The sequence below is a fragment of the Dendrobates tinctorius genome, unplaced genomic scaffold (assembly GCF_039654945.1).
Source record: "Dendrobates tinctorius isolate UK_male_01 unplaced genomic scaffold, ASM3965494v1 ptg000174l, whole genome shotgun sequence".
Classification (NCBI taxonomy): Eukaryota; Metazoa; Chordata; class Amphibia; order Anura; family Dendrobatidae; genus Dendrobates; species Dendrobates tinctorius.
In genome coordinates, this window is record NW_027361841.1 from 1,467,970 (window position 1) to 1,484,998 (window position 17,029).

The 17,029-nt window shown below is 42.3% G+C and overlaps 1 protein-coding gene across 1 annotated transcript in view; it reads right to left on the reverse strand.

The window, feature by feature from the left end:
* Positions 1–375: 375 nt before the first annotated feature.
* The window catches only part of PHYH (phytanoyl-CoA 2-hydroxylase), a 41,402-nt gene continuing 24,748 nt past the window's right edge, over positions 376–17,029 (reverse strand). The window contains exons 6-9 of the mRNA XM_073551272.1: positions 15,044–15,225; positions 9,230–9,379; positions 3,027–3,161; positions 376–899 (exon numbers count right to left, since the gene is read on the reverse strand). Coding sequence (XP_073407373.1) covers positions 846–899; positions 3,027–3,161; positions 9,230–9,379; positions 15,044–15,225 — 521 coding nt within the window. The 3' untranslated portion in view covers positions 376–845. The remainder of the gene's footprint in view (positions 900–3,026; positions 3,162–9,229; positions 9,380–15,043; positions 15,226–17,029) is intronic.

Below are 17,029 nucleotides of genomic sequence, written 5' to 3' on the forward strand. Positions count from 1 at the left end.
ATACTTTAACATGGGTGCGCATACACATGCGTTTGTACGCGTTTGTACGCGCATGCGTTTTTTTGTAGTGTGCGCTCGGGCGCACAAAATGCATCCTGTTGCATTTTTTGTGCGCCCGACTTGCCCCCAAAAAACGCATGCGCACGCAATGCGTTTTTTTTTTACAGCAAAACACCCATTACAGTCTATGGGTGTGCATACGTGTGCATTGTAATGCGCACGTAAGCGCAAAAAAAAGCACCAAAACCCGCAAAAAACGCACACAAATGCATGATGCGCTTTTTTCATGCGTTTGTGTGCGCAAAAAAACGCGCAGCAAAAAAAACGCAAGTGTGAAAGTAGCCTTAAGAGCACAAAAAATGACAATCATCAGAATACTTTTCAACATATTCTGTTTTATTTAACACAAATAATTAAGACACACAAAATAGGACAAATATTACCTGCTCCTTAATTGGCTAAACTATTGAAAGTATTAAAGCAGTAGCATAGTGGTTATAAAATTATTAAAAAAAGCTTCACTATTTTTAAGTTTCTTGCAAGTTGTTATATCTGCAGAAGTAGATTAGAAATGAGGGTAACTACCAAGCCTGGACAATGCAATTAGGGAAGATAAGCTGTATTATGGTGTTCATGCAAATGGCATTTGATATTCACCACTGTTAGTGTGTCCAGGTACGTTCACCAATTAGAACACATCTTATATCCTTCCATTACAAACTAGCAACTTTAACGAAAGAAGAAATAATTTCTGTTCTTAACTAGAAATCACAGAGCTCGAGACCAGAGGAGGCACATTAAGGGCTTGAGCTTTTCTCAGCGGCACAAGGAAATCAGAACATCAGTTACAGGTTGACTCTCTCTCCGTGCACAACACGCGCTTTTGCCATCCATGCATCCTGAGGAAAAAAAAGAAAAAATGTCAAAAGCAAAATAAAATGCAAGAATGATATACAGTAAGTTACAGCAGTACCAATTAAACTAATCTCAAAATAGATTTGTATAGTACCTAGTATGCAGAATCGCCAAAAATAAGAATATTTACATGAGCTTTCGTGCATGCCAGAGTCATCTATACAAAAGGAACTTTATAATACACACATTATTTTACAGCCTTTATATGCAGCTCTTTCCCTGGTCCAGAGTTACAGCCTGAAATGTAAACACCTACATACTACCAAAACGACCAATACTATTGGTCAGGCCTCCATCCTCTTAATATTACATGCAGATATCAAAATAGCTCTAATTAGTTTACGATATTATTATTAATAAATATTAACATCAGGCTGGTGTTTGGAGATTGATGCAATTACAAAACCGATATGTGAAAAGTGAATAGCATAAAATATATACAGAGAACATGTCACAGGCATAAGCCCAGTTGATGTTGTGCTAGTAATACTAGTTTTCCAGAAACAAGCAGCAATGGATGTTGCTGACTGAAAATTTCAAATCTGCCATTGTAGTGCCCTGTACTCTGTATTGCCCAGTACACTGTGTCCATCTCATGCTTCAGGAAACATGCACCAGTAAAATTAAGGGGGCTCTCATCGCTACAGGAATGCCAAACACCTGGATGCCAAATGCGGTTTAGGCACACTATGGGGCTCAGAAGGGAGGTGGGCATTTGGATTTAGGAGTGTAGAAGTGGCTGGATTTTTTTTGTTGGGCGAGGAGTCATAGTGCTTTTCCAGAGCCCTGGTGCTACCAATATGGAAATCCCCTATATTTCCATTGACAGATGATGGACCTGAGTGGGGACTTGTTTTTTTTTGTGGATTGTTAAGTGAAAGCTTTTATTGGGAACATTTAATTACGCTTGCAAAATGCTAGCGTTTTCCAAGCTATCTGTAGCATCGCTTGGAAAACTGATTGACAGGTTGGTCACACTCGTCAAACACCTTCCGGCGTCCCGCACAGCGTTCCCGATCATTGCGATGCTCCCGGCAACTCCCGTTCCCAGCAATGCCTTGTGACAGTGACCTTTGATGATGGTCGCAAGGCAACGGGAGTTGGCGGGAGCATCACTGAGGCCTGGTGACGCTGCGAGGGACGTCGGAAGGTGAGAATATGACGATTTTTTTATTTTAATTCTATTTTTTACAGGGATATGGTACCCAGATCCTGGAGGACAGTCTCCTCTCCCCCAGACCGTGGGTACCATCCACAAATGTTCTGCTTACTTTTCGCATGGTGGGCATAGCCACATGCGGAAAGTAAGCAGAACAATGCATTCCTATGTGTGTGGATTTTCCCGCGATTACACACAAAGAATGAACATGCTGCGTATTTTTCCGCGATGCAATTCCGCCGTGGAAAAATCCGCAGCATTAGCACAGTATGTGCGGAATCAAATAGGATTGCATGGGATGCTTTTTTTTGCGTTTTCGCGGCAAAATCACGTGTTTAATATCGCCGCGAAAACGCAAAAAAAAAAGCTACGTGTGAACACAGCCTAACTCTTATTTCTCTGCTGACTGTGTATGCCTAATTGTGTCTTCAGAGAGGAAGAGGACTAGAACTCTAGTGCCACCTATAGGCAGTAGCAATCCTATCAGTCAATATTGACTTTAACAAGCCTTGTCACATGACTTCGGATAAAAGCCAAAACTAAAATCTCAATTGCACTGTATGGCGGCTTGTTGTTGTTGCATGACAAGATGATGTTTTCAGCGATACTATTTTTAATTTCATTCGACTTTTTGATTGCATTTTATTCAATTTTTTGTTCAGAGTATGGTGGAAAAGCATTGTTGTTTACCTCTATTTTTTTTTTTTTTACAGAGTTCACTGAAGTGGTTAACTTGTGTGACAGTTTTATAGCTCGGGTCATTATGATGCCATATATGTGTGCCTCCAAAACATCTGTACGAAATTGACCCTTCAAAGTCTTGTGATGATCTCTAAGCTCTTTCCCCTGGGACTACATCGTGACATCAGTTTATTTACAGTGAGACAGTTTGTGCTCCAATAACCCCCCCCATCAGCCCTTTAAAACAAATGATAACATGGTATTGGTATACCTTTAAGGAAAGATCAGACTCTATTCCATAGCGTTTCTTGGCCAGTTCTACAACTTCTTTCTCAATGTTTTCCTGACTTGTTCCCTTGACATCTATGTAGTAGCAATCTGAGCTGGCGTAATGGCAGGAAATGGCCTAGAATGACAAAAAGCACACAAATCAGTGATTTATCTTCACTTGGAAAAATAAATAGCGGCATATCTAATGGTTACACATTAACAATGTAGATAGAAAGAAAGATACATTTTACTATTCATATTATCCATTCACCTGGTGGCTGCAACCTTACTCCTTATGTCATCAATAGATGAAACTTGAGAGGCTATTATCACTTTGCCCAGTATGGTTATACTAGATGGAGGCCCGATGCTATCGCATCGGGAGGTCTGTAATGTCACGATGGGCGCAGGCTTTGCAGCGTTGAGAATTTCCCAACCCCCCCCCCAAGTGCTTACCCACCTATCCACTCTCTCTTTCCCCATGTGCTGACTTCTCCGGTCTGTGCTCTCTTCTTTGACCTGTCTACCCCATGTGCTATCCCCCTTGTCTGCTGTCTCTCTCCTTCCTTTGCTGTGTTCTCCCCTCATGTGCTGTCCCGTTTGAGCTGTCTCCCCCCTGTGCTCTCTTTCTCCCCCATCTGCTGTCTTCTCCTCTCATGTCACCTCTTCTTTGACCTGTGCACCCCCTATGCTCTCCCCCTTGTCTGCGCTCTCTCTCTCTCTACCACTGTGCTGTCTTCTTCCCTCATGTGTTCCCTCGTTTGATGGTGGCGGTCAGTGAATCATATGTCTTCCAGCGGCGGCGTGATCACGACGGTGTTCAGCTGGTGGTACCGCGCAAGAGGCTGCGTACGGCGTATAGTGTGTTTGTGTGTGGTGTGTACAGTGTGTGTGTTTGTGTGGTGCTACGGTGTTTTGCTGGTGGCACCGCGCAACAGGCTGGTACCACCATAGATCCTACAAAACAACAGAGTACTTAAGTCCACAATTTAGTAAAAATCGATTAATCCAAATAAATAACATAATAAACAGACTTAATAGAAACAAAGCGTAATACAAAAAGCTCATGTGTGCTAGGACCAAGACAACACTGTTGTAACAGCATGGGAACAACTAGCAAACCTCAATGAATTGTTTTACTCACAAATAATGTACACAAAGTGCCAAATGCATGTAAAGTGCATGTAAGGTGTACGGTGTGTCCTATAGCAGCCTCGACGCGCGTTTCGCGTGGGCTTCCTCGGGGGGCTGCTATAAGACACACACACTGGCAGCCTTATTATGGGTAAGACATGTATACCTCTAGTTTGGTCTCTATTGGGATTGGGTTTGTGACGCCAATTAACTAAAGAATAATGGAGACTACCATTTAGCCCTTTTCCTTTTGCACCTTACATGCACTTGGCACTTTGTGCACATAATGAATTGTTTTACTCACAAATAGAGGTTTGCTAGTTGTTCCCATGCTGTTACAACAATGTTGTCTTGGTCCTAGCACACAAGCTTTTTGTATTACGTTTTGTTTCTATTGAGTCTGTTTATTATATGTTATTTATTTGGATTAATAAATCAATTTTTACTAAATTGTGGACTTAAGTACTCTGTTGTTTTGTAGGATCTATGCTTGTTTGGAGTGTCCAATTGACTATTGTATCTGTCCCTTGACATATACAGTATGTCAATTACCAAAACAATGCCTATTGGTATGTATCAGTTGAATTTGTTCTTTGGTACCACCAGCAGTTTCTATATTGAGACACCCATCGCTTGGGTGTCCCAATATGGTGGTCGGTGAACTTCCACCGCTTGGAATTCTGGGATCCGGACACATCTGGACGGAACAGGATGTGAAGACATTACAAGGTAATTATATATTAGATGCACCTTTCACTTTCTATTCAGGCATACAGCTAGCAAAAAACAGGATTTTTGGTTACTCACTGTAAAATCTGTTTCTTGGAGCCCTCATTGGGGGACGCCGGAAACCATGGGTGTATGCTGCTGCCACTAGGAGGCTGACACTATGCACAAAAAAGTTAGCTCCTCCTCTACAGTGTAAACCCCACAAACTTGCACTAGGTTAATCAGTTAGTGAGAAAACAGCAGGCGAAGCAACAAAGAAAAGAAACAAACAACTCAAACTGTAACAATATAAGGCTAGGTTCACATTTGCGTTTAGGAGGGCTGCGGATGGCTGACTACTTCCTCCTTTCTTCCTCCCTGAAGCTCCGCCTACTTCTGTATGCATCCTGGGTTTCCCTACGTACCTATCTTTAACATTGGGTACGCAGGGACATGCTTTGTATGCGGATGCGTCCGCATGCGGTGATTTGAGGTGTGCGAAGAGCGCACGAAAACGCAAATCACCTTCTGCCAGTAAACGGGAAGGAAGGACCAACCCTGGAAGATGAGAGGATAACAGCCATTAATTGACAAATCGTTTGAATGGGACGAGAGCCGAACCGGACGATCCATAGAGAGAACAGACTTGTTCCACTGAGATAGGATGGCCTGCTGAAGTGGTCTTGAACGTAATTGTGCAAAAGTAATCGCTTCAGATGCTGCCACCAACCTTCCCAGGACCGCCATGGCCAAGCAGAAGGAAGAAAGCTGACGATTGCCCTCTCCTCCTTGGGAAGAAAAACCTTTGTCTGGCGGGTGATCAGCATGCCCAGAAAAATGAGGAGCTGAGTCGGGACAAGGCAAGACTTTGCCCTGTTGATTAGCCATCCGAATTGGGATAGAGTGACTAGAATGATGGACAGACTTTCCTGGGCCTGATGAAAAGAGGGAGCCTTGATGAAGATGTCGTTGAGGAACGGGAGGAGCATCAGACCTCTGATCTGCAAAATGGCGCTGCCATGATTTTTGTGAAAACCCTGGGAGCGGTTGCAAGCCCGAACGGCAGGGCAACAAACTGAAAATGGTCCTGCCGCACTGCAAACTGAAGGAATCTCTGATGCCCTGGGAAGATAGGCGTCCTGGATGTCTATGGAGCACAGGAACTCCTGGAACTCCATGGAAGCAATTATTAAACAAAAGGGACTCCATCCTGAAATGTCGCAGACAGACCCTTTTGTTAAGTAACTTCAGATCCAGGATGGGTCGAACCGCGCCGTCCTTTGGCACAAATAAAATCCTGTGAAATGTTCCTGGTCTGGAACGGGAACGATGACACCTGAACTGAGAAGGGATCTCGGGGCCGCGAAATGAAATCTATTTTGCATCCTGAGGATACAACCTTCCTGACCCATGCATCCTCTAATGAGTCTGTGAAAAACTGGAGACGGCCGCCTAGCCTGGGAGATTCCCTGGAATCTGGAGATGAGTCAGCTGGTGGATCTACCCTGCATGTTACAGGGATACCCGGAGGGGGTGGGTTTAAAGGAAGCCCTTTTCCTATCCTGGCGAGCCTGTGGCCTCTCTTGGCGGGAAACATTCTCTGACGCAGAGAAACTTCAAAAGGGTGAAAAGACTGAAACCTATGCTTCAGAGGAAGCTGGCAAGGTTTGGACTGAGGAAGGAGGGAGCTCATCCAACCGGTGGCCTCCTTAATAATTTAGCCCAACTTGGAGCCAAATAAACGGGAACCCTGGAAACTAAAGCTGGTAAGGGACTTTTTTGAATATAAGTCCGCCTGCCGCGCCTGACTCGAGGGTAGGAGGACTAGGACGCAGTCCGCCAGGGAAGACCGGGAAGGGGGGGGGGGGGGAGAGACAGAGTGGTAGGAGGGCCTAGAACAACGCTACTGCCTGGATCTCTTATGGCTCATGTTAGTAGTCACAGCCAGTGAGTTCTGCAATCCAATAGCAAAGGCGGAGGCAGGAAGGGGCAACCTGTCAAGAACAGATACAAAGGTCTGTGAAACCTTGGTGAAGTTCACCACAGATTGTGATAGGGGAACCACACTCTCCTGGGGCAGTTGCAGCCCTGACAGAGTGAAGAGGACTGGCCTGAAGGGAGCTTGAAATTACATGAAGAGCAGAAAAAGTGCCTGACTAGAGCAGAGGAAGAAGAGGTAGGAGGGCGAGAGTGAATTAGGCATAAGGCGCAAACCCACTAATGCCAGAAGATAGGGGACAGAAGGATATATGCGGAGGAGAGTGTCAGTCTGCAGAGCAGAGATACTCACAGGAAGATGCCTGTCTTGAAAACACTGCTACCTTGCTGTAGTCCGGGAAATAAGCAGGGCTATTGCAGGAGGACAAGATGCAGGTCCTGCAGAGATGAGCCACCTTCCGGGTCCAGATGCCGGAAAATGGCGACTGCAAAGAGGAAGACCGGCAGTGCCAAGAAAACGTGCATAGATGCAGCGCTGCTGAGAGAGAGGAGGGGGTGTAGACTGAAAAAGCCAGCTCATTGAGGCTGGAAGGAGGGGCGGAGCTATCTGTTGCAGCAAAAGGCAGGAGAAAACCCCCTTAGTTGGAGCTGGGTGGAGGGGGTGGAGATAACCGATGAAATCAGGAAGAGGAGGTGTGTCAATAACGGGCGGGAGAAAAGCCCGCCTGAAGACACTGATGAGAAGGGGCGGGGCCAAACATAGGAACTAGGCCGGGGAGAAGCCAGGGCCTAGATTAAGAACGATGGCCGAAGAGGTATAGAAGGTGGCGTGCGGAGGCTCAAAAACAACAAACAAAAAAAAAAAATTACATACTGGTAAGGCAGCCTGCACTACCAATCCAGCGGGAAATAAGGTGCCACACTGTTGAGAATATGAAGATTGCCGCAGCATTAACAGAGTGAGGGAATCGGAGTACTTGATGTGCTGCGCCGTCTGAGCCTATCCATTCAAATCTTCATCTTTGTTATGCTCGTCATTGCCTGAATCTTCTATAATTGATTCCTCTCCTTGTCGCTCCTGAGAAACCTGATGGGATGTGAGACATCCATGACCCCTGAAACTGACAGGCTCTGGTGGGCGAGTGAGTAGGAGACTATTCCAGGACCGATGTTAGAATCACGTAAACACGCTTCATGTGTTCGGGGCTGGGGTCCTGCCGGATAGACATATGAGGATGCGGGGTGGGAGTATACGCCGTACTCAGTCTCTACGTGGGAGTACAGTGTGACTGTTCACACTGTATCCCTCCAGAGGCAAGGAGAATATCCATTTGAAAAAGAAGAGATGTTACAGTAAATCAAGGAAAACTGAGGTAGATATGGGTCTAGTAAAAGACCCGTGTCCACCTCCTACTGACACTAAGCTAAAACTGATTAACCTAGTGCCAGTCGGTGGAGTGTACACTGCGGAGGAAGAATTAACGTTTTTGCGCACAGTGTCAGCCCCCTAGTGGCAGCAGCATACACCCATGGTTGCTGTGTCCCCCAATGAAGCAATCGAGAAATGGCTACTAGTCCTCTCTAATTAAAGGGTATAATTAAAGGGTATGAAGTCTTGGGAGTGTAATTGTTCATACGCTGTGCATCTTAATCTCAACCAATCTTCATTTCATCTGCTATACCAAAGGTACAGTAGGGGATGAAGTTGTAGTTCCTTGTCTACGGCTTGTGGCAGATCTCAGCTACACTGGTTGACAGTGGTATGCCCTATTGGACACATGCCATCAGCAGGCAGTTTTGCTAGCCACAACTTGCAATTTACAATTTATATGTTGTGACAATGAGATGATCATTTGCACATATTGAATAGTAGCACACTGCACTTCCATTTTTGTTCAAATGATCACTTTATGGTTACATGTCCTATTGACTGTCACATCAGTTAACCTTGTGGTTCACAGCATGCGATAGACTAATTTATGGTTATATGCTTAGATGTCTGTGATTCATAGCCTGACTAATGAACTTTTTTATGCCCATTTACTAATAAAGTATTCTGAGCTCAAGTCCTTCTTTCTATCCAGCACCTTGTTCTGAACTGTATTGTTTTTTAAGACCGTATACTAATAAAAATTCAAGTTTTTAAATTCGTTCTGTATCATTTCAAATTTTTGCATTGGTGAAACTATGCACTAGACTGGTTTCAGTTTAAACAATAAAGGGCTTGGTGGGAGAGCTTCTTTAAAAGATGTTGGACTTTTCTAGCCAAAGCTAATGAAAAGTGAAACTTTGGACAGGGCCAAAGAGAAAGCATACATATATTGTTATGGAAGTACAAGCTATCAAATTTACAATGCAGAACAGTATGAGGTTTTTATATTAGGTTATTTTGCAGTTATTACTTAGGCAGTGCAGTCTTTTTACCTTTCTAAATCCAGCTGTCTTGTTCATTCCAGATCCATGGATAAGGGAGGGATGAAAGAACACTGTGTCTCCCTTTTCCATCGACAAATGCACTCTTGGACCATTTGGATCAAAATCACGAACTCCATGATACATCTTATTGACACCACCCTAAAAATGGAAAAATTCACTTGCATTACTGCACACCAGTCAGTTTAAAACCACACACCAGCCCCTAACCACTTGAAAAGAAAGATTTAAAGCGCATGGGGACTGAGATTAAAGTTTGCCAAACATGGAGATCCATGATTCCTTTAAGAGGTAACTAATGAATGTCCTGGGCTCCAATATCTTGGCCAAGTGATCGTCAAACCAGTGGAGGGATAGAGGACTGTGTACCGGACCTGGCACCAAACTCCAAAAGACACCAAATGCCGATACAGATGAATAAACGTTTGAATAGCAGTAAACTAGAATACACGTATATTCCTACATTACAAAACTTACATAGTGTGAAAGACACTCAGGTCCATCAAGTTCAATCTTTCGCCATCAATTATACATTTTTCGTCACTAAATTATCTATAACCCACAATGTTATGTGTACGGAGGATATCAAAGCCGTTATTTAATGCCTTTCTAGCATCTGCCATTACTACCTCTTGTGGTAGGGCATTAGACAGTCTGACTGCTCTAACTGTAAATAGCCTTTCCTATTTAGCTGAGAGAATCGCCTTTTCTCCACCCGTAATGAGTGCCCCCGGTCCTTAGTATGGAAGGAATAAGTCATGTGCCAGTCTTTTGTATTGACCACACGTGCATTTATGCAGATAATTGAGATCCATACTGAGATGATTTTCTCTAAGCTAAACAAGCCCAACTTTTCCAATCTCTCATCATCTGAGAGGCCTTAAATCTCTTATAATCTAGTTGCCTGCCTCTGAACTAACTTCTGAATATCCTTTTTAAAATGTGGAGATCAAAAGTGGATCGCATATTCTAGATGTAGCCTCACAAGTGATTCATAGAGGGGTAAAAATTCATTGGTATCATGGGACTTTTTTTTTTTTTTTTTTTTTTTATATATACACACACCCCAAAATCTTGTTTCCTTTTGCATCCGCTGCTTGACATTTGGTCCTGCAGCTCAGCTTACTTTCTAATGAGGATAACAAGGTCCTTCTCCTGTAGTCCGGAGTAAATTTCCAATATAAATACACACACACATACCCCAATAGGATTACTCAGTCCCAGGTGGATCACTATACATTTATAAACATTAAGTCTCATTTGCCAAGTGTTAGTACAATATTACAAAACAATCTGGATAAGATGTCTGAATGGGCTGTCAGTTTTTAATACTCTACATAGCTTGGTTTTGTTAGCAAAGTCTGACATTGTACTCTCAATCCCATGCACAAGGTCATTAGCAGAGATTAAAAAAAGAATCGGCCCTAGCACAGAACCTTGGTGTATTATGTTACATATTTGTATGAAAATAGGACTCGGTTTATATTCATATGACGAGCTATGCAAAGTTAACTTCTGTCCCATGACTCATATATAGCATGTGAAATGAGTATTGAAAGTATCAGTTTTCTAAGTCAATATACCGTATTTCTAAATGTGTTCTTGAAATTATCACCAGATGTAGGTATCAACCCATCCAATTCACACAGGCAAAGAAATCAAGCCATAGATGTCCATAAATTAATTTATATGTAATAACGAGAAATGACACATGGAAAAAAGTATTGACCATGCTTACTGAAATGTAATACTTTGTACAAAAGCCTTTGTTGGTGATGACAGTGTGAGAGCAGGATTTATATTTATCCTGATTATGGATATTCTACATGTATTGTCTCCTGCTTTCCAAGATGGAGTTTGAGCCAGTATGTGCGTTTTGTGATAAGACTGATGATGCAATAAAGAGATCCGCTTTGATGCTCAATGTATCAGTGTAGCTCTTCCATGTACATATTTGAATTTTACAATTTAATTTGGACCGAGCACAAAGTCTCAGAATGTCCCACATTATGTGGAGATGACAAAAGCTTCAAGACGCCTCCTGTAAGGAAAAACTAGTCACATGCACTGCTTGGATGTGATTTTGCACCATTCATCACACACTCTCCAAATCCTGGAGGTTCTATTGACTCTTTTTTAAAAATTTGAGCTTATGTTTCTTCCATAAATTTTCTATTGGATTTAGGTCAGGTGATTGGCTGGGCAATTCTCTCAGCTTTATTTTCTTTCACTGATACCAGTTGAGAGTTTCCTTGGCTATATGTTCGGGATCATTGTCTTAGGCCTGTTTCACACTTCCGTTTTTTCAAATCCGTCAAAATCCGTTGTTTTCCATAAAAAAACGGATCCGCCATTTTTTGCAGGATCCGTTTTTTTTGTCCCATAGACTTCCATTACGGTTACCGCGGATCCGTAAAAAAAACGGATCCGTTTTTTTAAAAACGGATCCGTTGGCATCCGTTTCCGTCAAAAAAAGGAAACGGATCCGTTTGGCGGACACAAAAACGGAAGTGTGAAACAGGCCTTACTGAAATGTCCACCCTCGTTTCATATTCATCATCCTGGTAGATGGTGTCCATTCATCCTTCCATCAATTATACGAAGGTAGCCAGGGCGATATATTGAAAAACAACCCCACACCAGGAGGTTTCCACTTCCAAACTTCACTGTTGGTATGATATTTTTGGGGTGACATGCAGTGCATTTTGGCTCTCAAAATGGTGTGCATTATGGCAGCTAAAGAGTTCAGTTTTGGTTTCATCAGACCATGCTATTCTCCCAGTATTTCACAGGCTTTTCTAAATGTTGAGTAGTTTATAAATGTGACCGTGACTGACAGTTTATAAATGTGCATGAATGTGCTTTTTGTTCAGCGATAGTGTTGTGTGGTGAGCGTGCAAACAATTCATGCAGGTTGAGTGCATTACTTTTAGCTTTCTTTGAAACAATTGTACCTGCTGATTGCTGGTCTTTCTATAGCTCTCCACAGGTGGTGCTTGTTGGCTCTTTGACATCTTCTGAAAAGTCTTTTCACTCTGTATGAAATCTTGCAGGAAGCACCTGGTCTTAGTCGGTTTATGGTGAAATGATGTTCTTTACACCTCTGGATTTTGGCCCCAACAGTGCTCACTGGAGACTTCAGTAGTTTAGAAATTCTTCTGGAACTAATGCACTCAGTATGTTTTGCAACAATAAGGTTGTAGAGGTCTTGAGACAGCTCACTGGTTTTACCCATCATGAGAGGTTTCCATTGTGGCACCTTGGTAATGAGACACTATTTTATAGGCCATCAGTTAAACCAGCTGATATTTTTCACTAAGTGGAAGGATTGCTTTTGAATTACTGATAGATTTCAGCTGGGGTCATGACTTTCCATGGCTATTTCACCTGTCTTTCTTTATGTGTTCAATACTTTTTCCCTATGTAATTTCTCGTTAACCCCTGTCCGACATCAGGCATAATACGTCGATGTTGGACACCCTCCCTATGATGTGGGCTCCAGCGGTGAACCCACATCTTTTCCGGCATATGTTAGCTACATGACAGCAGCATTTAACACACACTTCCAGCATCAGTGAGCAGTGACCCTGTCACATGATCGCGGGTCACCAAGGGGTTGGCATGACAACCAGAGGTTTCCTGCAGACGTCTATGGTTGTCACTGCTGAATTGCTATGAGTACCGCCCGGTGGTCAGCGCTCATAGCAAGTGAGTAACTCTGCTACATACAGGCGATCTGATCATCGCCTGTATCTATCAGAGCTGATCGGGTTACGACAGCTTCTATTGAAGAGAATACTGAAGCATGCCAAAAGTAAAAAAAAAAAAAAAAAAAAACATTAAAAAAATAAAGGCTCAAATCACCACAGTCGCCCCATTCAAAACAAACAAAAAAAAAATCTAACATACACATATAGTAGTTGGTATCACCGCATTCATAATTGCAGGATCAATAAAAGAAATGGATTAACTGATCGCTAAACAGCGTAGCGAGGAAAAAAAAAAAAAGTCAATGCCAAAATTACGCTTTTTTGGTCGCTATGACAGTGCAATAAAATCCAATAAGGGGAGATCAGAAGATCGTATCTGCACCAAAATGGTATAATTAAAAATGTCAGCTCGGCGCACAAAAAAAATGAGACCTCACCCAACCCAAGATCACGAAAAAAGGAGACGCTACGGGTATCGGAAAACGAAACAATTTTTTTTTTTTTTAAAACAAAGTTTGGAATTTTTTTTTTCATCACTTCGCTAAAAAAGAACCTAGACATGTTTTGTGTCTATGAACTCGTAATGACCTGGAGAATCATAATAGCAGGTCAGTTTTGCATTTAGTGAACAGTGTAAAAAGGCAAAACAAAAAAAAACACAACTGTGGGATTGCACTTTTTTTGCAATTTCACCGCACTTGGTGAATTTTTTTTCTGTTCCCAGAACATGATATGTTGAAACCAATGGTGTCGTTCAAAAGTACAGCTCGTCCCGAAAAAACAAGCCATCACATGTCCATTTTGATGGAAAAATAAAAAAGTTATGGCTCTGGGAAGAAGGGGAGCAAAAAAAAGAAAATGCAAAAATGAAAATACCTCTGGTCATGAAGGGGTTAAACACTACTAAATTTATGGTTTGATTTCTTTGCCTGTGTGGATTGGATGGATTGTTACCAACATCTGGTAAGAATTTCATTTCAATAGTACCTTTAGAAATATATTTACTTACAGCAGGTGAAATAAGTATTGAACGAGTGACCAATTTTCTAAATTAGTGACGTGTTCAATAGTTATTTCACCCACAGTAAAGGCCCCGTCACACACAGCAAGATCGCTGATTTTGTGACGCCACAGCGATCTCACCAGCGAGATCGCTGTGTGTGACATGGATCAGCGACGGACCCCCTGCTGGGTATCGCTGATCGTGCTCGAACGTCCTGGGCCGTTTTTTGATCGTTGGTCTCCCGCTGGCCAGCACACATCGCTGCATGTGGCAGCGAGAGACCAGCGATCAGCGACGCTGGTTTCCAATGTAAACAGCGGGTATCTAAGAGCCGCGGCTCTTAGTTACCCGCTGTTTACCTTAGAAACCAGCTTGCTCGCTGGTCCTGATCGCTGGAGGGGCTGTCTATGTGACAGCTCACCAGCGATCAGCTAACTGTGTCCCAGCGATCCCATCCACGTTGGATCGTTGGTGGGATCGCTGGGACATTGATACGTGAAACGGGCCCCTAAGTCTACAAAAAGTCACAATTAACAACTTCAATAATAACATCCAATTATGCACGAAAAAACACACAAATGAGTGAGTTGTCCAATTAAAAAGAACTCGTCAATTTATTCCACATAATTAGAATAGAAACACTTATAATAAAGAAGACTTTCAGTATAGAAGGTAGCAGAGAGAACAATAACTAAATAAAAGGAAAGGAGAGAATATAAATCTAACCCTAATACATCACAAATTGACCATTCAGCAAACATTCAGGTACAATTGTGCAAATTGCAAACCGTAACCATAATGTATTGTGCCAAAGGTTTGCCTACCGTTGTGCCCTGTTACTATATGTAGTTGTTACTCAATCTCGGCTTTCAATTGATATAGTCTTTGTCATAATTAAATGTTTGTGCTCCAATTATGCGGGACTAACATAACATAAGCAAAGGTCACAATTGCACAAATACGATTTGCCCAAGACAATCTACAACATTTCAATCACTTTGCGAAAAATGTTTGCCGAATTCGGTCCTATGTATGTTAAGGTTTTGTTTTTTTTTTTTTTACTTTGCCTGAAATCATAATACTTCTCCTTACCTCCCACTCTGGATAATCATGCTGTTTCAGATCCCCCTTGTGAGTTCCTGGAAGGACTACAAGACATCCATTGCTTCGGTCAATACGCTCCATGGCTGTCCAAGCACAAACCATAAGTTCTGCAGGCCTGAATGGGAAGTAATGCAGATCCTGATGCATTGGATGCCGAGAGGTCTTTTTACCTGGAATAAAATGGATTTCAAATTCAGAACTTGATATTTGGATCATTCGTATAACTAAGTATCAAGTGATGGAGACATAGGTGAACATGAAATACATGGTTGTGCAGAGTGGATCTTGAGCCTTGCTCATGAGTGGGAAGGACATCCTTTGCCAAGTGGATTTTCAGTGTTGCTTATATTTACTGGTTTGTTTTTTAATGTTTTTTTCTGATGGGGCCATGCATTCCAGGATGGTGATGGAGGTCAATCATAGCAGGATGCTATTAAAGAGAAATGAATATTCATTGCCCTCCACGCCCATGGGTGTGGAATGCAGTGAATATTCAGTTCTCTTTAGCAGCAGGTACAGTATTTAGCCACAGCCGCCGGCTCCTGCCTTCTGTGACCCGCTGCCACTCCCCCACCACAGCTAGAGCAGGTACATCGGCACTATGAGACACCCACCCACCCCCCATTTTTCCCACATTTTTGGATGAAAAAAAGTGTGGCGTCTGATAGTCTGAAAAATATGGTGCTTTTTATACTCTCTCTTCATCTACTATACATGCATGGTAGAAGTTGGAAGGAGTTATATTAAGCGCTTTCTACACAGTGAATGTTGTAAAACACTAAACCAACCTCAAACATAATGAAGAATTGTTTTTTTTCCATTTCATTACACATCTTTTATCCGTCTTCCAATACACACAGCTCAACATTGAAATTGGAGCAGCATGAAGGTAAAGTCGTGGAGTTATGGAACTCACAAAATTGACATTTCATGTTAATTATATGCAAATGATGAAAAAATGTAAACGGAATTTTCCAAAACATTGATATATTTAGCACTTACACACCTTGGATGCTATCAATTAGGTTACCAATGATTGTCTGAATGCATTTGGACATGCAAAACTTGAAGATCTGAGGCCAACAGCAACCTTGTCAACTGCCGAACTATGATGTACCAGATGTTTTCGATGGTAGACAAGACTATAAACACTGCAGGCCATAGTAGTAAGTTAGGCAACACATGCCACTCACCGTAGCACTAGAAAGATGTCACCTTGTGTTATTGTGTAGAAAAATTGCTCCTTAGAAGTATTAACAACCTCACTAGTATCATGCCAAAGCATGCAAGTACGTGTATTTCTACCTATGGTGCTAAATACTGAATAAAGCGAGATGTTCTAAAAATTTTGTTTTCATTGTTTTTCCATCAAATGCATGTCATTAACAAGTCTATCAATCCTGTGATTTCAATAATATCATGATTTTTTCTTCTTGGTGTTGCAATTTCAATGTTGAGGGGTGTATTACAGTGGCATGTAAAAGTTTGGGCACTGCTGGTCGAAATTACTGCTATTGTAAAAACAGTTAAGCAAGTGGAAGATGAAATTATCTCTGAAGTTAGAGATTACACATTTGCTTCGTACTTTAGGCAAAAAAAAAATTATTTTGCAATCTTTACATTTTAAAAATTACAAAAGGAAAATGGGCCAATGCAAAAACATTTGGGAATCCTTTGAGATTTGTGTGCTCAGAACTTTAACCCCTTACCAACATCAGATGTAATAGTACGCCGATATCGGTATTCCCCGCTTTGATGTGGGCTCTGGCGGTGAGCCCACGTCTTTCCCGGGACATGTCAGCTGTTTTGAACAGCTGACATGTGCCCGCAATAGCTGCGGGCGGGATCGCGATCTGCCCATGGCTATTAGCTAGTTAAATGCCGCTGTCAAACTCTGGTTCGTCGGCATGACAACCAGAGGTCTTTTGAGACCTCTATGTCAGTGCCGGATTGCTATGAGCGCCACCAAGTGGT